The 23030-nt window shown below is 37.6% G+C and overlaps 1 protein-coding gene across 6 annotated transcripts in view; it reads right to left on the bottom strand.

Moving 5' to 3' along the window:
* Positions 1-23030, bottom strand: part of MYO6 (myosin VI) — a 116521-nt gene that overhangs the window by 84383 nt on the left and 9108 nt on the right. For all 6 annotated transcript variants that reach the window (XM_064508685.1, XM_064508688.1, XM_064508686.1 and 3 more), the window contains exon 2: positions 766-904. In XM_064508685.1, the coding sequence (XP_064364755.1) occupies positions 766-882 (117 nt within the window). In that variant the 5' untranslated portion in view covers positions 883-904. The remainder of the gene's footprint in view (positions 1-765; positions 905-23030) is intronic.

Genomic DNA, 23030 nt, shown 5'->3' with positions numbered 1-23030 from the left:
TGGAACTATGGTTAGTAAACACCTCTGAAATTCTGTTTCTTCACATATACTTTTTTTCTTTAATTATTGTTTCTCTCGCAGCATATCTACAATAGCTTCTTCTTTTCAGACTTTAAAAGATCCTTCAGAGAATTAGAATGCTTAAGCTGAATTAGGTAAAACTCTTGTCTATTTTAAAAAGCTAACAATTCAGAAACATAGCCTAAGATTTAGCTCAAATTCAGTATTAGTTTCCCTCTTAGTTATCTGTCACATGGAATATTAATCAGAAATTTAGAAAACATCACTAACAAATAGTTACAAAATTAATTCTACTGAAGTATCATCCGACCTTCATCAGTACAAACAAAATTCCTATTTGTAATTCATCAGTAACTTCTGACCATTAGAACAGTATCCATGCAGCTAAGGGAAAAGAAAGTGGCTACTCTCAGTGATAGATTCTTAACCAACCTCAAATTTAGAAAGGTAAGGTATACAACACAGAATCAAATGATTATAAAGACTCAATCATTCACAAGCTGATATGCACAGGTAACTCACAGATAACTCACAGAAAGCATGCACTTCTTCCCAGAGGGATATATCACTTGTAAAATAAGCAAAAGCTAAACAAAGTTCTTTAGCCAAATACAATTTAGAACAGAAACCAGACTTGTTTCCTGTACTTTCAGCCTGTACGCAATGGTAGATACCAGTAAAGATCCGGCTTACAGGTAAAATATATTTTTGTAAGGCTTTTCTCCATTCTTGCAAGACACTTACCTTGCCTTTTTGATTCAAAGGTTCAATAGTTAAGTTGTCAGTGCCAATGTCCACAATCATTCCCATCTGAAACCCATCAGTTGGGTGCGGAGCCCAAACGGGCTTCCCGTCGTCCATTGTAGGAGCTATCCAATATTTCCTGTAAGAAAAAAGAAAAAAAAAAGTGTTGTTTACAAATCCGTTACGTTATCAGAACCTTCTATACAGCCTTTGGTTTATTGTGTTTATTCTTGTTACTCAGTGTGGAAGTAGTGAGCCTGCAGACTGGAGCCAGCCTATCAGGACAAAATTCTTCCAGTCTTTTTCCAACCTGTAACACTTTCCTTGCTAAGGACCCCGCAGACATGGGTAGGGAGAAGACTCAAGAACAGATCAATATTCCTGGGGAGTCCACCCAGTACTCCCTGCATTACTTTCCCCAACTTAAGACCCAAGGGGGGGGGGGGGTGTTCAATCACATGATTAAAATAAAAGTACAGAACCAATTCAAAACTGGGACTATACTAACAAAATATATATGTATATTATTATTATTTCATTGGATCACATGACTGGATGATTTTCTGTAACTGATTTGCTGTGCATCTATATAACAGAGAAATACCCAAATTTCTCTAACGGGCACATGTCCAGGCATGACAGCAGAAATGCAGTCTCTTGCCATTTGAACATGCACACTCATTTCACATGGCTTGGTGCCTGGGCATATAGTTCTACAGTTCTTAAATAACTCAGGAATATATTTGTTCACAATTGATTAAGTACACTATAAGCTTGTGAGACACTGACTTCCAATACTGTCACATTCCAACTCTCCTTCTAAGGGACAGTGACCTTACTTTCCATCTAAATAAGATGTGCAAATAGTCTTGGATTTTACGGAATCTGTGGTCTTCAAGGGAAAGAGATACTAAAGCCAAGACACTCAAAACTTAGGCTCCTTAAAGTTATGCAGCTTAATAAGTTCCTAACTGAAAGGAGTATTTGACTGCATGCAATGCTCATTGAACTAACCAGGAATGTTGCCAGGATTGGCACATTTTGAAAGGCTAAAGTAATGGTGCCATTTTAAACGTGCTGAATTAGTCCTCTCCTCCCGCCATTTTTCCCCCTATTTTACAGTCCCTACCCTAGTGAGGAAAAGGGAATGCACATGGCTTGGAAGGCTCACTTCTGCTGACAGTCTCTTACTGCTTTCTAACGCTTATTCACATACTAAAGTGACATGCTTTAGTGATTCAAAATTTTTAAGTACCTCCTCATATCTCTAAGGTGTAATTTGTCTGTCTTAGCACAAGCCCAAATAAGCCTGCCAAGCAGGAAAGAAAATACCGGCAGCAAACCCCAAGAGCCTGTAAGTTGGAAACAAGTCCCACATTTTTCTTTTGCTACATCTTAAGGAAAAAGGAGCTCCAAAGCTTCTCAGAGTAAGTGATTGCTGTAGATCCCTCTGTCACAAACAGTAGCAAGGAAAAAGAGTCATTGTCCCACCAGAAAGCTGTACAACCACAAGCAGAGAAGGACACTCTTATCTGATGGAGAATTTGTTAGGACATGGCTCACACAGCCTGTTCTTGGCTGCCTCCAAGAATTTAGGAAGGCATGAAGAGAAGGAAAGGGCTTCTGTGACTGCTTTGAAAACAGGTCTTAACACCTGGGTACCAAAGGATAAAACATTTTACTGTTACCTTCTATGTTAAGATAAAAACTAATTCTAAAGCAAAGACATTATAATGCAATGCTGAGTATTTTTTAAATGAACGAACAATCTGAAGAGACTTCGAGAAAACAGTTATACTTTATTTTGCATTGTTCTCTGGTTTTGTTTAAATGTACTCAGTTAACAAATCAGGTGTCATTCCCCCCCCCACCCCCGTGGTTTGGGATCTATGAAGATAATAACGAAGATTTCACAAGTGTTTCTAGTGTATTCTATTCATGCAATTCATGCTATTTATAGCAAATTTATATTTAGTATTGAAAAACTTGCAATTTCCGTTTCCCCCCCAACTAGAGTATATTAACTTCTTTTAACCAGCCACAGCAAGTTTACGTTGCAGAGCCTCGAGTGTCACGTTCACTTACATCTGCTCCCACCTTCCAGGACATTCCATGAAGCCGACAAAACCCGATTATCTCGGTCATGTGTTGTCAGCAACATGCAATAAATCCTTTAGAACAACATTTGCATTCACTCACGCTTGGCTGTTGGCCAGTCTTTCTTTCCTTTACGATTCTGTACATCAGATTGAATACATACCACGGTTTTGTAATTTTTTTCAGACAGATCTGACCTCTAAGTACAACTGCCATAGTGGCTGTAGTTGCTAAACATCTGAGTATATTTCTGGATATAACCAAACCTTCACTTTTCACAAGCCTATCATTTTCTTTTAAAATGCTTCTTCCAATTGGTACTTAAGTGATATGTCACACAACCACTAAAAACAAGTGTCTCCTTTACATTATGAGAAACATGGCCAGTACTCCGGAGGTAACCATGTCACACAAGAAAAATGTCCTGAAATTACTGCCAAAATTTCTCAATTGAAAAGTTCACTCTCTGCTGAACTGTTCCTGCTTCAGCTTGGAATCCAGTCCCTCAAATTAGTATCTTATGCCTTTTCCTTCATTTCCTTACATGAACTTTTGTATCCTTACATATTCCTAAGTCTACTTCATGCCTTATTAGCAAATTATGATAGGGAAATGTTGTGAGCGAAAAAATCGTGTTGAAGGACACAGCAATGAGTCAATTCAGCCTCCAACAAAAATAGCGTGTTCAGAAAAAAACACCTGAGACATTGTAAACATCTAAGAATCCATTGAGTGAAAGCATCTAAATAGAAGTGTAGTAGTCATTCAGGGGATAATTATTTTTAATAAACACGAAGCAGCATAAAACTAGTTGCTCTAAGAGTTTACTTCAGCACCACTAATACCTCCATCTCTCTTAGTTAGGACTCTAACAGACTTCCATCAGCAGAATAAAATTGGATGCTGAAACCCATCAGGCAATATCTGCTACCATCCTCTTATCTGCCCTTCCATCTGATATATATAGAGATAGATAGATATAGATACATATATACACAGATAGATATGTCACTGCCCTTGAGGAAGACACGTAAGGTCTATTCCTGAACTAGCTCTTGAACACCCTGTTTCCAGCCCAGCATTTTAAAGATGAACTGAAACAGAAAAGTGCAAGTTCACAGTTCAATTTCCTGATACAAGTCCTTTAAATAGGAAACTATGCTTTACTGACTAAAAAATATAAAAGAACACAATTGGGAAAAATGTTACAGACCATTCACAGCTATCAATGGGAATATAAACTTTTCTTTTTCCTATCTGCATATTTGAATCCAGTCCACATACAACCAATTTCATTAGACTGTTGATAACAAATACTCTTTCCAAATACAAAGAAAGTGAAGACATTCATATGCAGGCTACAAACACTAAGGCAACAACTTCTGACAGCAACACCACCAAATAGGATGGCTTGAAAATTCACCTTTGTTTGGAAGCATAATTCAGGAGGCCAAAATTCACCATGTGTATATATATATATATACAGTCAACATACGTTAAACAGATAGTTGATGAGAAGTTCAATTAGATCACTGATTTAGCTCATTTTGGTCTCCAAAATTAAGACTTATTCCAGCATAAAGTAGAGTATTCACAGAGGTTAAACTTATAACCAGGAAGTCAGTCTCCCTACGCTCTTTCTGCAGTCAGTGGAGAGAGACCAGTCACCCTTTATAGGAGTTTGTCTTCTTCCACTGACCAGGAGAGGGGCAGTAATGAAACAAGCCTTCATCTGAAGTTGGTAATCCTAATAGCCATTCTTTCAAATGTCAGATTTTATATTTCCATAATTGACAAGGAGTAAAATCACTTCTGCAAATTACAGCCTTCCAAAAACCATGTCTGACACTTTGGGAACACAGACCTGATTTCTTCCATTTGATTAACTACTGCATATAGTCTCACTACAAGCAAATGTCTTCACATTTCTGAGCCATTATAGATGTGTTATGCAGAGGAGGCTATATTTTATATGCATATGCTTTACAAAAATAAACCCTGTTTTTTCATCTCATTTTCCTTTAATTGCAGAAAAGATGACAACTGTAAGCCACAGGAAAAAGGCTTTGCCTTAATTATTAGTAATAGCATTCAACACTAATTATGGCTAAACACTAGTAGCTGGCAGCACAAAAAACTCATTTGCAAGACAAAACTCATTCCTATTCCAGGGAGTACTGGAATATACTACTACACATAATAGCAAGAAAAACAACTGCCAGCTCTTCTTGAACTTTTCCTCCGTTTTAACTCCCTCTCTTAGGCACTGTTTAATGATATTGATTCTCAAAAGGGATCTATATAACACACCGGATTTATGAAGTGACTAAGAATTTCTCAGTTGAAAGTTAGAATATTATCATCCCACTTTTATGTACTTAAATATTACCGATTTAAAAAGAATGTAATGCAATTACATTTTAAGTTTGGTAGGGTATTTAGAAGGGAACCAGCTCTATCATCCGGCGAAAGAATTCCAGAATGGCAAAATACAGTATTGCAATTACTAAATTTGTTACCAGCACTCAGAGGTACACATTTGTGTGATGTGATTTATGAACTAACAGTTTACTACATCGAGCCATCGTACTGATTGCTAAATTAACCAATTACACCAAACAAAAAATAAAACTGCATTAAACAACAGATGGTATCTCATCAGGTTGTCTACATCCAAGGAAAATAAACTAGTAAGAACGTGGATAAAATAAACTAGTAAAAAAAATTTATATGCAAATTATCACAGTAAAAGTAGAATTATATAGGTTCTTTTCTACTTAAAAATCCTACTCTGGGTGTTTAAAAGTTGCTCAAAATTCTGCAGCCTGCATCAGGATTAACAAATAAGAATGCTTTGGGAAAGATCCTATGAACACACAGGACAGGCCAAATAGAAGAAAAAACAGATCTACAGATGAAACTTTAGTCAAGTTCTTTTTTTGACCCTAGTTCAGTATTTAACTGAAATGTCTACAAATCAAAGTTTATGCAGCATTCAGCACTCCACTGCAGACAAGATATTTTAAAGGAACTGCAGATCTAGTACAGAGTTTCTTCTTGAGCCAATGCAATACAATCATAACTGCATTATTTAAGTGAATATTAAGCCCATTCAATTTGTATTTTTTGTATAGTCTTTCAGTTCACTCTAAAACGTCTCTGCATTAAAAACCCTTACTATCCTGCTGAAGTCGTACAAAGTAGGAATGGAAAAAACTGTAGTTTGGTATGGCTAAACTGTCAAAAGGAGACTTCTGCCAACCCAGAGCAGAAGAAAATGGGCTAGAATACAGCACAGCACAAAGGTATCTTACAAAACAACAGCCCTTGAAATTGTTAATGCTGATATATTAATTGCCAATACATTTCATAGATGCAACTGAACCACATGGCAATAGTTCATGCATCTGAGAATTACCGGAAAAAGACTTTTTTTCTTAAAAGCGATATACTCTAACTCCCAGAGACAGTCTGAATGCAATAGCTTAAGAAATCTCTCTAATGGAAAGCTCATTTTCCTGTATATTACAATGATCAACATGTTTTGAATACTATATAGTTAGAACCTGCTTTCTGTAGTACTTCCATACAAATCACTCTTTTGTATTTGTATTCACTTTGTATTTAGCATTCACCTAGGAAATGTCTAGTGTGCCCTTGTGTTTACTACTCATAACATATTTTAAAAAGACATGCCAATCCTCATGTTTAAAGCAGAAGAGAAATGTAGTTTTATTTTTTCACATTAAATGTGGCAATTCACAATTACAAAATATATTCTGGATCTCAGTACAGAAAGCATCACTCTCTGAACCATTTCTCCAACAGTCTACCCTTGTACATCCATACTCTCTTTCCACTTTCCTCAGTATGAGGAACGTTTATAAAAACATTCTGAAATTAGAAGGAAAAAGGCAAGTGGCCCTGGAAATATATCCTGAAAGAAGAGATTAAGCAGAGCAGAACAAGGCACATGATAGGGCAGGAATGGTGAAGGAAAGACTTGTAACAGTCTGCCCTAAACCATCTCATTTCCCCCTCATCTTAACTTCTCCTCTGGTCAGTTCATCCCAGCTATATTCCTTGCTTTGCTCCTTGCTCCTGCCTCTTCCCTTCCTGCCCACTTTGAGAAATACTCATCTGTGTCAGGAGACGGTCTGAATAGGAACCAATACTTTGGAAAAAACTCATATCCACTCTGCAAATATTTAAATGGATACTGCATGAAAACAAATTCTTAAAACCAACAAGATTTGTTAAGTCCAATAACAGTAAGACATTCCCTTCACAGGAAATCAATTTGTTCTGAATTTATTCGCTGCTCTGAAAGTGAAATGTTCTCAAATTTATTTAATACTTTTTTAATTTTTCGCATTTAATAATTTCCTTTTTTTATTAATACACACTTTTCACAGAACAAAAAAGCAACCCATTACAAAAGGATGAGATTAAAAAGAAAAGCACATATTGCAAGAAGCATATAAAACAATTTTTACTTTAGCTGAACAGACTTCTAAAAGACTCAATGCCTTTGAATTATTGTTTACCAAGTGCCAAGAGCCTCAGTACTGCAGAAGGAAAAAAAAAAGTAAGTACCGTGCATACCAGACAATCTGCAATTTAAAGTTATAACAAAGCTCCGAAAAAAAAACAAAGAAAGGAGGGTTTGGGTAATTAAAGCAAACACATTCATTTTGTAGATACTATGAAGAAACAGGTCCGCAACAAGGTCCGGAGAGAGCGAACGATCATTAGCTGCCAACTGGCAGAGGAAAGGCGGCAAGGGCACGCAAGGCAGCAGCTCACAGAACCACCAGCCTGGGAGAAGGGCAAACAAGCCAGCTGCGAAGGGCAGCACGCCTGGCAGAGCACGAAAACGGGGAAACCATACAAATCACCGCCTCAAAATGTAGGCCACAGCAGAGGGGTTGCAGCCATGAAGGATGGCGCTATTCTCAAAGACGTACATTCATCCATTTAAGACAGCTACCTTTCAGAAAACACTCCAAATTCACTCTCACAAACTGCGTTGTTAGAAAAGGATTAACAGAGGAAGATGGCAGCATTCTATAGTCTAAATTCTGTATTTCCTTGCAAACTGATACTTATATTAAATTTGGAAGTAATAATGACACTGTTCACACTTGACATAATGTACTTCCATGAAAAAGGACCAAGACATATATGAAGGGGGAAAATCATTTCTGTAAACCTAAAATAGTAAACTGAAGGGAACAAAAAGTTTTCATCCGTCATCCATGACGATAAATTTAGTTCTTAGCAAGCTGCAGTCTGCAAGCATTTCTTTAGATCTTTAAAAGAAAAAGCAGCCTTACGTGAAGTTTTGTTTGGAGACACTATAAAAATGTAAGAGTAGCTGTACCATCAAGAGTTTCAAATCCACCATAAAAAGCAACAACTAAAACCACTAACCATGAAAAATTTGGTAAAAACTTTTCGTATATCCCAGCAAAGGGGTTACATGAATTAATCACTTACGGGACAAAACTTTACGATGGACTCATCCCACCAAGTCTTATTATTTTTTTGAACTCCATTCATCAACAGGCAATACGAGCACCGACTAAGATCTTTCCGGCAACTTATACAACGCTGTCCCCACGCATACTGTGCCCGTCTCGTTGGGGACACTGCCTATCGCAAGGATTGACTAGGTTTGTCAGGCTATGGCTGAGGTAGTATTATCCTACTACAGTAACAGTTTAAAACAACAAAACAAAACAAAAACAAAACACCCTCAATATTGTGAAAGCCGGGCTGAAACAGTAAAATTCTTATTTGCAACAATTTTAGTTTATTTCTTAATAAAAACCCAGCTAGTTTTAAAATTTTATCAGACTTCAGTTTCAGTTCTCTTTAGCCAGTATCAGTCAACTGCTATTGTACAAGCCAGAGAATTAATTTTGTACAACTCGAAGCTTATAAAACTTTAACCACAGAGTTTAACCACAGACTATGATACAGGGAAATTGAACTTAATCCACATTAGGATCAACAACATTTGATGGCTTCCTCTATGATTCTTACTCTTCTGTCAGCTTTTTCGGCTACAGTTCTGTCAAGAACATTTTTCCTAATTTAGTTCCTACTAACAACATACGTAAATTTCAGTCCTAGTTCTTGTCAATTAAAATAATCGTAGTTGAAATGGCTGATGGACCCACAAAGAAATATACAAAGTGGATCTGCATTTTCACAAGCATTTTCACAATATCTAAGCCAATAATAGCAACAAGCAGAAAGTGGAAAAGCAGCAAAACCAAAACCATGATTTCAATTTTCAGCAAGACAACAGAGAGAGTCAAAAAAAAAAAAAAAAAAAAAAAGCTGAAGTTAAAGAAAGAATTCCTCGGTTATGGTCTATGGTCTGGACACTACTTCAGAAGCATTACTAAACAGAAAAGAGAACCAGAATAGCAAAAGTAAGCCAACATGGCTAAGAAACCTATTGTTCAAAACAAAGTCTTCCAGACTGGTAAAGTCTGTCTCAGTAAAACAAACAAAAAGTGCACAGGGCAGGCAGTAAGAAGGAAATAAGGATGTACAAGATAGAACTCAACAGAGATGAATATATCAAAACAAGAAATCAATGGCATCTTAAGCCATCTCATGACAAATACATAAGAACGCAGGAGCGTGTAAGAACATTCTCTCGCAGATCCAGCTGGAGTAATGCAAGTTAATGATATGAACTCCGAAATGTAACTATCCTCACAGCTGAGACACCACACCATGTCACCAATGGTAGCATAGTGCAGTGCTGAAACACACTAGCTTAAATCATACTCAACAAACAGCTAAGGGCAAGCAACTTTTGAAGCCACTTTAGCTAGCATTTTAACAGTTTATTTGTTTACACCCTCATGTAACACATTTTTACACATGTAAACACAGGAAAGCACAAATATTTCTTAAAGAATGAAGCTGTTGCTCTAGGCTAACGAGGTTTAAATTCTCTTCCAGTTATGTCATTTTCTAGCCTTCGCCACCCATCCATCTTCTAAATTCAATACCCTCCTATTGTTAAGCTGGAATGTCTAATTTCCCCACCCAACACATCCTAGTGCTAAGCTATTGCTCATCTTCAGGTGACCTAAAAAAAGAATTTATTTATTCTCCTTTATGTATCCATCAATTTCTCCTTGAGCTCTGTATGAAAGATAAAACAGAAGTTATCAATCAGCACTCAAGTCTGCCAAACACAAGAGACCTTAGCTCTGCACAGAAAGTGCAAAATCAGATCACCCAAGGGAAAAAAAATAATAAAGTAAGAAAATCCACCCCTTGAATCCCAAATACATAAATGAAAAGCTATTACCTACCACGAATGTTGGTTTGGAAGGTAGATATCTGATCATTATCTCCCATAACCTGAATTGCAGAAGCTGTGCATTATGAGAAGTAATTGAGACCCAGAACTTTCATCCTCTGTAGACCATTGCAAATGTCTGCTGAAAAGCATGTTTTGGTGTAACCAGCACTTCAGTGCAATTAGCAGGGGTCGATACCAGTTAAAGTGAACACATACTGCATTCTACACCAGCTTTTGCTGAACAGGTCTAGAAAAAGGCCAAGGTAGACTGACTCCCAGTAATTTATTCCAAAGTCATACACATAAATAAACACAGAAAAGTTCAGCCCCTCACAAGAGGGTCAGAGGCATATTGCCAGCCACAGATGAAAACAGTGCTTCTGAATTTTTGGTAATTCACCAGTAATTCAAGTCACTAGCTTTTCAGAAGAAATTATTGAAGAAGAAAATCTACACTAACTAGTGACAACATATGTTTTACCCTTTCGGATAAGTCATCCTCAGTCATTTCAGTTCAGGCAACTCCACAGTTTCACCAGAGAAAGTCGACTTCTGAATAGTAACCCTAAGCCTACTAAGAACTTCGTTCTCCTCAGCTGCAATTGGGAATGCTTTAGGCACACTCCATGGACTGTGGGGGTTGACTAATCACATACCACAAAACACAACTCTAGCTACTTCCCTGAACCCATCTGTCTTGTCAAGTTTTGAAGTTTAAATACATAACCCTCAGTTATCTCCCCCTCTCTGTAGCGCAATGAAGCAAAACAAGTAAATAGATAGGTAAGTAAGCAAACTGCACTGAGTTTTGTCAGGCAGATAACACCTACCAGATGCATATCAAGATCTTTCTCAACCACCTCACGTACATAAGTAAAAGAACAGAAACATATTTGCATAAATATTTTTTTTTAAGTTCATCAGTAACAAAACACTGCCAAACACCACTTCTTGGTATACAGCAGAGTGAAAATGGAACCTATATTTTCGAAAAATAAGATTATATTCTCTGCCAGGATCCAAAGTCAGATCAAATGAACTAAACATTGTGGGCAGCAGCATCAAAGGCTGCTAGAGGATCAACATGAAACCTCATATACTTGACCTCACCCCACTGTACTGAGACCACACTGGAAAAAGGACTACTGCACTTCTGTCTCATAACCAAAATAAAAACCAGACTAACAAACAGTGAGTGAATCAGAGGTTTCCAAAAAGTACCAACTTTGATTTGGCCACTTTATTAAAAGAATGTTACAAATTAATGACTATCAGCAGATAGCAGATTAGCAGGCACAATCCAGTAACTTTATTACCATCCCCCTCTGTCACGGAACCTTAACTCTTTCAGATACAGAATTAGCTCCTAAAAATGCTTATACCAGTTTCAACCTCCCTTTCCATCTCTCCATATCAGCTTGTACTTCCCACAAAAAAAAAGTACGAGCCTGATTCACAGGTGAAAGACTAAAACACCCACAGTCCTCTACAGATCACAGTGAACTCAGAAGAACCTCTCCACCCCAGAACAGATAACTAAAAAAGCAATATTCTTGTCCAAACCTACTCTATATTGTCCATAAAAAACAGACAGAAAAATCTACCACAAGTTCACTAATGTCATTCATAAAATAATTCTGAGGGATGGGACTGAAAGTTTTTCTCCTAATACAAAAGAGCATGAGAGACATTTAATATATTTCACAGAAGTCAAAGTGCTGTAAAGACTAGGCATCTGCATGGCAACAAATCAAACAAAATCTGCTCTTAGTACCGACAGGATCTTGGCAGCAGGGCAAACTGCAGACCACGACAATTTCCACATCAGCCACATCCTGACCACAGCTGAACTCCTCCTCCAGTCTACTCCTTCTCCTCCCTTGCACACAACACAGCTCTTTGATTTTGGGTAGGACACAGGTTTTCTGAAAGGCTTCAGAACATCCAGGGCTTCCCTAAGCTTTGGAACAGGGCCACGCAAATTACAGGCTCCAGACCACAACAAAGCTTTGCTCAGATTTTGGCAGTCTTAAGACAAATATACCCCCGACACATGATTTTTCTTCCCACTCTCTCGGTATTTCAGGGAGTTGCAGCAGGTGACTGATCTAGTTCCCAAGGCTCTGCACTTTTACAGACCACTGGTTATGAGGGTCCCAGCTAAGGAACGTTACGCTCACTTCGTGTTCAGAAAATGGTTAGAAGCTCAAAGATAGAAGATTGAGATCAAAGTCCAATTGTATTTTACTGACTGATTTTAAAACCTCAGATACGTCATCTGAACAGTTTTTCCCCCATTTATTAAGTTATATATTAATTTCACAGGAACGCTGCAAGAAAGAGCATCTTTGTTCAAAATATTCTGTTAAAGTCAATGACTAAAAATTACAATCCTGCATTATCACAAAAATGATAATTTATTTTCTGTTCTAGTGTTACAAAGCCTCTGCAAGAGACAGGGCTTGGTCAAACTCATCTTTCAAAAGAAACCATGGTAATTCAAGGCTTTCGAAAGCAAGTCCCATGGCTGCAGGCTGTACTATGAAAGCACTGTCTCTTCACATGCATGAGTATTCTACTGAAGCGCAGTGATCAAAGACACATGTGATCCCAATAAATCTGGTGTGAAAGCAAGCTGAAAATAACATATACAAAATTATGACTATTAAGAGCAACTCTTAAATGTAATAATAAATTCTGTAAGAAAGCTTAGGCTGAGGGCAAACCACTAAGGTCACATATTAAGAACAGCCTATTTATTTTGGCAAGAAAGCTGTGGGTAGACTCAAGGTAAACTTTTAGTCAGGTTGTAAATTCAGCAACAAAATACGGTTTAAGTGTTTTTACGATCAAAACCTGCTGAGTAATTGAGCGAACAATCACAGTAATGGTGCCTCTCCCAATTTGACTTTACAGCACAAAGATTAGAGCACTTAACTACGACATGTGAGCCTTTGTACAAAATACTTGCATAGTCTGAAACAAAGAGCACACCTCCAGAGGCTAGGAAACTCTTTTAAGAAATGTGACACCAAGGTAAAAGTCCTGCCTCCATGCAGTCTTAATTTGGACATCAAGTAGAATAGCGCCAACCGGTATGTCTGAGACGCATACATCCTACGATAACCTGGTGGTTAGACACTCTCAAAAGCGGCGGTGTGGGGCTGTGAATCGAAGTTCAGAAAACGGAATCAAACTGTATTTCTATTAAATGAAAAGATACTGCAGTCACCATCAACACTTTTTCCTTTTCCCTCCTTCGATTACGTGAATATTTTGTCTCTGCTTCATTTGCTTTCCTTTAACAAATACCCCAGAACTGAACCTTTCCTTTTTTTATTTTTCTTTTTTCTTAGAGAGATGGCAGGAAAAGGCAATGGGAGTAGGATCTTTTTTACCTCAGGAAAAAAAAATTCATTTTCAACTACAAGTGACACCTTTCTTCCATTTTGTTGCTTTACAGCCCTTCCTAAAATATTTTGAATTAAACTGCATGTATTTTAGGGCAGAATAAATAATTATGCTTTAAAGATCAAAGTCTCACAGAAGCACTGTACAGTTGATTTTAGATATTTTTTACAAATTGTTTATTTTTTAGTAATATCCACAACTTCAATAAAAGGACAAATTTCAGAAATGCAGGACATATTATATACAGACTTTTTTCAAGTCATCATCTCTCCTGACATATTTAACTGCAAAAGGTAAGTTTTAACCTTCAATGGATGTCTATGTTAGCAAATAGCCCAGTACAACAGGAGCAAATTTGCAGAGCGAGAGAGCAGTGCTGATGGTAAAGTACCCATAGTACATGCATTTTGAAGGTTTTACTAATTCTAGTCAGTACCAAGCAGTTTTAGGAGGTATAGTCCGGTCCCACAGACTGAGTAAGAATTCAGAGTTGGAAAGTATTAGATGTGCTTCTAAACAGCATCTTCCAGTTTAGTTTCATCCAAAAGGAAATGAGTTTGTGTGCTGGGAACCAAAGTACAGTAAGTGCAGACAAGTAGGTGCAGAGGTTCACCTCAAGACCAAGCTCCTCAGCTGAACTACAACACTAATGCAGAAACACCCATAATCATTCTTATCCAGCTGCTAATGGCTCCTGGCATTGGAAAAGACAAAAACTGTAGATTGCTGCTCTAATATAGTCACAGGCCAGGTTAAGCATTTCTTCCCCTTTATTCATCTGGATTTTATTTTCAACTTTATCTTAATGTTAATCTAAGTTTTATTTTTGAATACTATACTAGAAGATTATATAGCACTACCTCAGCAGCAAGAAAGGCCTTAAAATAATGGAAAGACAACTTCTCAAAACTTTTTTTTTTTTAACTGTAAGTCTAAGCCATTCTTACTTGTTCCCTAACTGTGGACAAACCATCTCTACTCTAACAGAAGCATTTTGCCTCAGACCTCCAAAATTCAGTACTTTAAATGCATGCTTCTTCTAAAAAACAGAATTCAAACACTAGCCAAACTGAGTTTTCCCCTTCGGACCTTATGTAAGTGTTGTGATCCTGTTCTCCTGCTCTTTAAAAACAAAGTGTGATTAAAATTATCTTTAGTGCTCTCTAAATTACCCCAAGACTATCCAGCAGTTCATATCCTGCTGGGTTTTACAGTGAGAGCAGACATCGGGCAGATGTAAGCCTATCACATGGGAAATCACTGCTCCTGCCAGCCTGGTGACCAGCCATTACCACCACCGCGGAAGTAAAGCCCTGCAGTGGAACTCTGCCCTGCAATCCAGCAGACAGTACTGTCTCATGAGACAGCAGATTTTAAAGCAAAATATCACTTATATGCTCAGCTGGAAGCTTACAGTTAGCTCTCCATTAGATGATGTGAACTGGCAACCTGGCAGTAGCAGCAACAGGAATGCAAGTAAGTTCTGTTCTTTCTGTTCTAACTTAACTCTCTGTTTAGCTTAGTTTTTCTGAACAAAAGCTTGTGCTTGTTCAGCTTACAAATAGCTTTAATCATCATGTTTTGTCTAAAACAGGGTACAGATTTCTCTCCCCTGAAGAGATTAATCTTTCCACTACTGGTTGAACCCAGGGAGACTGGAAAGAGTGCATTAAGTGCAGAAGCATAGTTAACATTTGCAGTTTAACAGTTATAAACATGTCTCAAGATTTCCACTCATACTCTTCAATCTCATTATAAGAACTAAATTTTTATGTCATTTATGGATAATAAGTAATAAAACATAAATCCAGACTATTTTAAACACACACTGGAAGACATCAGACCTATATACTTTACTAAAAACAACCACCCTGAGGAGAAAGCCAGTGAAGTTTACACATGCAAATCTGAAAGTCCCAAATACAAGATCAGTACGTTGTTACACTTCCCCACAAAATACAGATACTGCCATAAAAAACAGATAAAACTCTTCCCGCTCCCCCCTAGCACAACTCAACCCCCTTACTCACTAAGTTATGCTCTATCTCACAATCAGCTAAGAAAATATCAAGACATACCCTGGATATTTTGTGACTTAGGGAAGAGTTTAAAAAAAAAAAAAAAAAACAGGTAAAGTAACTTAATAGCTCACTGCCCCAAGGACAAAAGTCATTCTTCCTGTTTCTTGGTCCCCTCCTCTCCCCTTACCCAGTATCAGCTCCAGAGTCTGCCAGACAGTCTGCCGGAGTCTCTGGTAAGCCAATTCAATGCACTAAAAATGGCAGAGAAGCACCTCCCCTGAAGTGGAAGGTTTAACTCATTTTAATGATTCCTCCCAGCTCAAAAAAGCTGGATGAGCTCTGTGGACAGCACAAGATAAGAAGTAGTAAGTATATCCAGGAAAAGGAGAGGATGAGAGCAGAAACTCCTCCTTTGGGCAGCAGCAAGTTGGTACATTGATTCACCATGCCTTGTACAATCATACTGTAAGCGAAGGGTGTGAAGGACACAGTTGAAGAGAATGAATATAGACCGAGTAACTGTTTTGTATGTGAAAGTTCAAGCAGACTTGCTCTATTAATTTTTAACATATATTTTCATTTATTTAATAGAAATGAAAGTTTCCTTTAACACCAAAATTTTTGATACAGAAACATGAAGAATATCTGACACGATAATTAAAGTTATATTAAGATTCGGGTTAAAAACTCAAACCTTTCTAAACCTAACGGCTTTCCAACAGCTTTGAGAGATTTTGTTCAGTATTTCTGAAAAGTCAGTAATTTTCCATATCTCCCTCTGTTGATGTCATCTGTAACACTTTGCAAAATATGTACAAGAATGGTCTGAATTATCTGGGTCCAGCTTCAGTTCACATGTTCACAGCCAATCCAGAAAACCATAAATTTTATCTTCAGAGAATGAAGATGCATTTTTAAACTTTTCAAAGAGAAGAATGTGCACATAGTGTTTACAAAGCAACTACACATTTTGTTCTTGTGTTTTTCAAAACAAAGGAAAAAAGGGAAAAATATAAGAAACTCTATTGGCAGATATTTTGGAACTGGTCACTAGCATTTCTTTGAGCTATCTGGGGTCAAGGATGGTTGAAATTAAACTTCTCAAATGTAGAACTCAGATGCTTTATGTGGATCACAGAGATTTGGCTAATATACCTTTAGGATTGAAATAACATTCTTCTAGAATAGTTATTTTTAACTGTTGGTTTGGCAGTCCACAAAAGGGGATTAAGAAAATCAATACTCCAAACAACCCATGCATGTGTGATTTCTAACAGATTCCAGCTCCCCAGTAGAAACTTCAGGAGGTCCAGAAATCCAAAAGACTGAATCATTGTTATATAGTAATGAAAAAAGCTTATTTCATGGGTTCACACCATGTATCAGCTACATGTCTGCACATGATCAAGTGGATAAAATGGACATTCAGACTATCAAGAAAGCCAATGAAACGAAATTTCCTAAATGGGCTGGGTGGACTAGGTGTAAGTGGAACAGTAATGCACTGAACTGCCATTTCCACTTAGTCCTTTCCCCTCCCCCCTCCAATTAACTTTTGTGAGGAAATTCCTAATTTTCTCAACACCATCCCCAGGAAACTGGCACAACCCAATTTAATTCAACCTGCTATACATCATTAGGATTCACCCAGGTGACACAAGAAGAAAAAAACAAACTTAATTAGATCAATTTAGATCAGTTGCTATAAAACCCATGGGTTTTGTTATTTGGTACATTTAAACCTATTATCCAGTTAATCAATTAGAGAAGAGGATAACGTGAAATAATTCGTAAGCATGCTTTGAAGAAACTTAAATCTTCTTATACTTTTTTTCCTTTAATTCAAACACCTTCTGTAATCAAGAATAGCACCTTTAAAGCCTTCCTCCAATTTCAGCGCAATGTACTAACTGAATAGTTTCAGAACCCTTCCAGCTTAAAAACACATTATTAATTTCTAAGCTTGAAGACACTTCCCCTTGTTCCTCCAAGGCCAAAGCGATGCTTTTTCTTCTTGCACAACTTCACATTTTTCCTATATGTTCAGCACCAGCTAAATAGAAAATTCCATACAGTTCTAAACACTTTGTATAAGAGAAAAGATAAGGACCACTTGATCACAGTTTAAATATATATAGTATTTACATAGAAAACAGGCTACAGAATTATTCATTCTAGCAGACAAAGCTATAATACAATCACTGTAAACTGAGGCCACAAAAACAGGCTAGAAATAAGACAGTTTTTAAAGACCAAAGGTAATGAATCATTGGGAAATATTTTGTAGAATTACTTCAAAGTAGCACTAGATTTTTTTTCTTCCTAGCTCAATATCTTTCTATCTCTAGTTCACAAGACATCACACCCAGTCTGCAAAGCAGCTGTCTTTTTATTTATTTTAAGCACATATACAGACCCACTGAACAGATATGTGCTAATGCCTTTTGCCAGAAACACACGAGAGTCAATTCCTGACTAATGTCAGCGTTTGCAGACATTGCAACTACCCAGAAACTTCAACAGTCAAACAAAAGTTCTAAAAGTTCAAGAAGTCACACAAAAAAATTCTGATGGTAGCAGCATTCAATACATTTGTGATTACAAGCAAGACCTCACTGCTGGCTGCCAAACAAGAGAAGAACGTGAAAGAGTCCATGATTTTTTTTTCCTCCCCTCACAAAGCCAATATCCTCCTAGTTTTTAAAGAATGAAAAATATCATTCTAACCCAAACTCAAAGAATCAAAAGAGCCTGTAGTTTATGGAGGGGATGCCTTTGCAATCTTTTGGGGCTTATCATCAATGAACCTTCAAGAAAACAATCTGATGATTTCTTTGCACAGGCTACTACAAGTAACCTCTTTGGTTTTACGGGCTTCCCTTCTACAGTATTCCAACTTAAGCTGACTCAAACACTCTGTGTGGGACTCCAATATGTAGGTCTTGACCATTCCCATATTCCAGCAAATATCTCATGTATTACACATGCACACATGCATATATTTTCCTTGTAGTCTCATCCAAAATTTGAGCTCCACAAGAGTTCAAATTACAGTAATCAGGAAATTCTGCACAAATACAACCAACTCGGCTCCTTTCTGTGAACAGAAATATTTCAAATCTCTTTTTGTGATGGATGCTTCTTCACACTGCTGTAGTATCTGAGCATGTTCTTGGGGTTCTTTTAATACCAAATTCCTCATAGATCTCCAGAGCCACTTCTTCTCTGGAGTAAAAAACTCTCCTCAGAGTAGTTTTCATTTTTGAATTATGCATGGGAACTAGAAAACTAAAAGCTTATAGGTATAATTGTCTTACAGCATTTTATCACTAGAGATCTTCTGAGATCACCATAGGAAAGACTCACAACACATAACGTGAAAGAAAAAACAATATGCATAGAATAGAAATTAATATAACAGTACTATGAAGGACTCAGACAGTTAATTCTAACCAGACACTTCCTCAGGAACTCGGAAAAGATGAGTTCCTTTGTTTGGCGCTCAGACAGACAATACAATAGATACGCACAGTTCATTCAGGTTCAGGAGACCCATACAAAACTTTAGTATGTCTTGAGGCAGGAACTGAAGAACAATTAAGTTTGAAAAGAGCAAGATGACAGAACAAAATAGTCCAATAACAAATACAACTCTCAATCCACTGAATTAGAAAATAATAATTAGAAAAAAGACACACCAGACTCATTTTGCAAAATACATCAACAGATGAATGAAGTATTCTCACCACACCATGCTACTGGTGACTCCACCTCTCTTTACTAAAACTCATGTTCCACCCTCCACAATAGCATACATACTTTCAATTACAGGAAGGTACATGTTTCCCTTTACTGGTTAAAGGACACACAGGCCTAAAGAATTATCTTATTATTTGTATTAAAAAAAAGAGGATACTTAAAAGGAGCACTAGATTATAGTTCAAAAGACTGTATTTAACTTCCACAGCATCCCCAAAAAACAAAAGCAGCTAGTATCTTTTTCCCACTACACAGAATGAAAATTAGTAACAATTAACCTGACATAGCATTCCAATATTAATACTCTGTTAAAAGTAAATTCACATCTTCCAGATTTTCTGCTTTATTTGGATAACTAATAAAAAGAGCTCACTAGCTATAATGGTTTACCATGACAAATTAAATATATATATTATATATATATGCTTCTTGATTAACTTGAAGAATTTGGCAACATGGAAAAACAGAAAATAATCAGCACCCTTCTCAAATGCCTGCACGATCAGCGATAGTCTTTTCCTATAATCCTCTCCCAGACAAGGGGGAAATCGGGGGAGTCATGCTGGACAAACTCTCACTGTTACGACCTGTGAAGCATACACATTCTCTTCTGCTTAAGGAAAAGTACCATTGCATCTGATCTGTTGAAAGATAGTAAATATTTTTCAGTTAAAAGTGAAGAAAAGATGAGTTAGTAAAGTTAGCAAAATTTGCTGAAGTTCAAATTTAAGCATACAACAGAGAAGTAAAAGTGTAACTCTAAGGCTCTTCAAAAATAAATTGCTTTTTCAGCTTCTACTCTATGAAATTCATTAAACTCTTACTAGACGCTGAAATTTAATTTATTTCTTCATACATCCAGCAACCTGTGCTGTGTGATGATCCTCTTCTGATACAGCAGCATTTAGCATTTCAACATCATTCTGGAAACATATATAGACTGTGCCCTGTAATAACACCACAGTAAATCATAACAAGAGAGGGGTGTGCTTCAGGCAGGAACACGGAACCACCCAGGAAGTGCTCTAATAACTGTGACAGCCTACCTGTAACTTATTGCTATGACTCTTTTGAATTAATTCTTCTACTGAAAAACATAAGGGAAGAAGGGATGAATGGGACAGAGGACTGATTCTCCATCTGAGCTGTTCTTCTACCATAAGAGTACAATAAAAGAGAGGCCTTTATTATTTTGAATGATTTTAATCTTCTTTGGCTTTCATCTTCCCCCTTCCTCTAAGCATTCCGTAGTTTCTCTCTTCTCCTAGCTACAGGTTGTTTTTTTTTTTTTTTTTAACTCTAAAGAGCAACTCAGATTTACAGTTAAAACCAGGGAGTTAGTCAAAAAAAAAAAAAAAAAAAAAAAAAGGAAAGAAATGGCAGGATCACTAAAGGTATTTGAGAGAAAATATGACAGCAGAATGGGCCACATTCTAGAAAACTATGAAGACTGACACTATTCCAGGTAAGAAAAACTCCTTGAAATGCTCTTGACTGCTTTTGGTTTAGGGGAAGCACACCATGCCAGTAGCTCCGCATTTTGTGCTGGTCATGTGTTCTGCATGATCTCACCTGGCAAGCTGGGTTCTGCTTGGTAGATAAATCACACCTTCCCACCTTGCTTCGTTCAGCATGCCCACAACTCTGCACAGCCACTGTACCAAACTGTGCTTTCCTTACCTTGACCACATGGCTGCTTCTGCCCACATCACCCCTGGTCAACACCAGCACTGGTAACTTTTTACCTCTGGCACTTATTTCCCTTCTATTCTCAGACCCATTTAAGCTAAACTGCTTCCCTCTTATATATTAACCTTTGGCTAAAATTATCTTGTAGAATAGATCTTCAGTTCAATACAACAAATCACTATTCCCCATCCCATGTTTCCCAAAACAAGACAACAGGTTGCTGCTTCAATCTAGGATTTTAGTGAATTCACATGCATTTTGGGCAACAAAAGGCATGGGGTTGCTTTGCTAGGATACTCTTAGCTTGGTGAAGAGATGCTTCTATTGACAAGACCACTGCTATATCATCCAGTGCAAGGATTGCTGTAATCAGCCAGAGGAGTCACCAACAGAGCAGCAACCCACAACATCCGGTAACAACCAAAGGTACTCCTTATTGTTGATTCAGATGGGGAGCAAGCACTTTCTACTGAAGGGCTTCCTGGGCCATGCTGGGCCCATGTGAACAAAGCCTTCTGTGATAAGACTGTTCCACATAGTAAATGTCACCTGCATGTCACCCTCCCAACCTCAGGCTGACAAGCAGGGGGAATTGTAGATTGACAGCTTCCAAGTAATTACAGCCATTCCCAATTCAGCACATGCTGGTATTTTCACACGGGTAATCCTCCTCAGCAAGAGAAGGCAGAGTAGAAAAAATGTAGATTTTGATGAAAGTCCTCTTTTAACTCTTAAATTCTCTCTCTGCCAGATATCCTACCATGTGTCTCTCCAATACCAGTAACTACCATCCTGACTAGACACCAAGCCTAGTTATCAAGTGAAACAAAAGCTAGTATCTCTCTCATCATCAGAAAAATACATAGCGATGCAGCCAGTTTTACTTGCTGCATTTGTACAAACTCCATTTGCAATCTATCTTGCTATACACAGTTCATGATGAGCAGGGAGATTGCAAGGCTGCATCCTCATTTGTAGGACTGACACCACACAAATCTTGCTAGTTTCCAGGAAGCGGTGAAACACAAAACGCAGGATATCCTGGAATTAGCAGGGGAAGAGAAAAGAAAAGAGAAAAGAAAAGAGAAAAGAAAAGAGAAAAGAAAAGAGAAAAGAAAAGAGAAAAGAAAAGAGAAAAGAAAAGAGAAAAGAAAAGAGAAAAGAAAAGAGAAAAGAAAAGAGAAAAGAAAAGAGAAAAGAAAAGAGAAAAGAAAAGAGAAAAGAAAAGAGAAAAAACAGGTGTCCTGGGAATAGCATCTGTGTTAGGCTTCTTTAAGGGCAGTAGCTGATCCTGAAAACAGAAGTCTGATTCATAGGGAGCCACCCACAAATATCTCCACCTGAGTTACTGAAGCTCAGACCATACTTCCACTGCAGCCTGAATCTCAGAGTGATCCAGGCAGATGAATGATGGGTAAGACATTATGCAACCTGAGATGTAAATGTAGGTGACATACTAACAGCATATACTGGAGTACTTACGATAGTGTATGCTCTGATGAACTCCAAGTAAATGTCATCAATGCATATCTGGGTCAGAATCTGACTGCCACTGCATCCCACAACACAAAGATTATCACAGAACCAAGGCCTGCATCCTATATATGACTCACCATAGTCTGAAGCACCAGAGCTTCACACTGAGCCATTCCCATTCCAGTTGGGCAGGGGCCCTTTAAGGAGAGATTTAGTACATGAAAAAGAGGAAATCCTCCCTCAGCTAGAGTAAGATCTTTTAAAAAAACAAAAACACCCTCTTCATTATTCTGCTACCCTTTCTTCTTGTTAGTCTGGAACAATACGTGAAGACCTTAACAGAAGTGCAATGACACAGAAAGCTCTGTAGCTTTTCTAGGTTCCCAGTATTTTAGTACAAGCTTTTAGCTTACACTGGAAGTTAAACATAGTCCACAAACATACAGGAGACATTTAAAGGAAGTGTGCATGTGGCAGAA

Source organism: Dromaius novaehollandiae, chromosome 3, assembly GCF_036370855.1.
Source record: "Dromaius novaehollandiae isolate bDroNov1 chromosome 3, bDroNov1.hap1, whole genome shotgun sequence".
Lineage (NCBI taxonomy): Eukaryota > Metazoa > Chordata > Aves > Casuariiformes > Dromaiidae > Dromaius > Dromaius novaehollandiae.
This window is presented reverse-complemented; position numbering and strand designations above follow the sequence as displayed.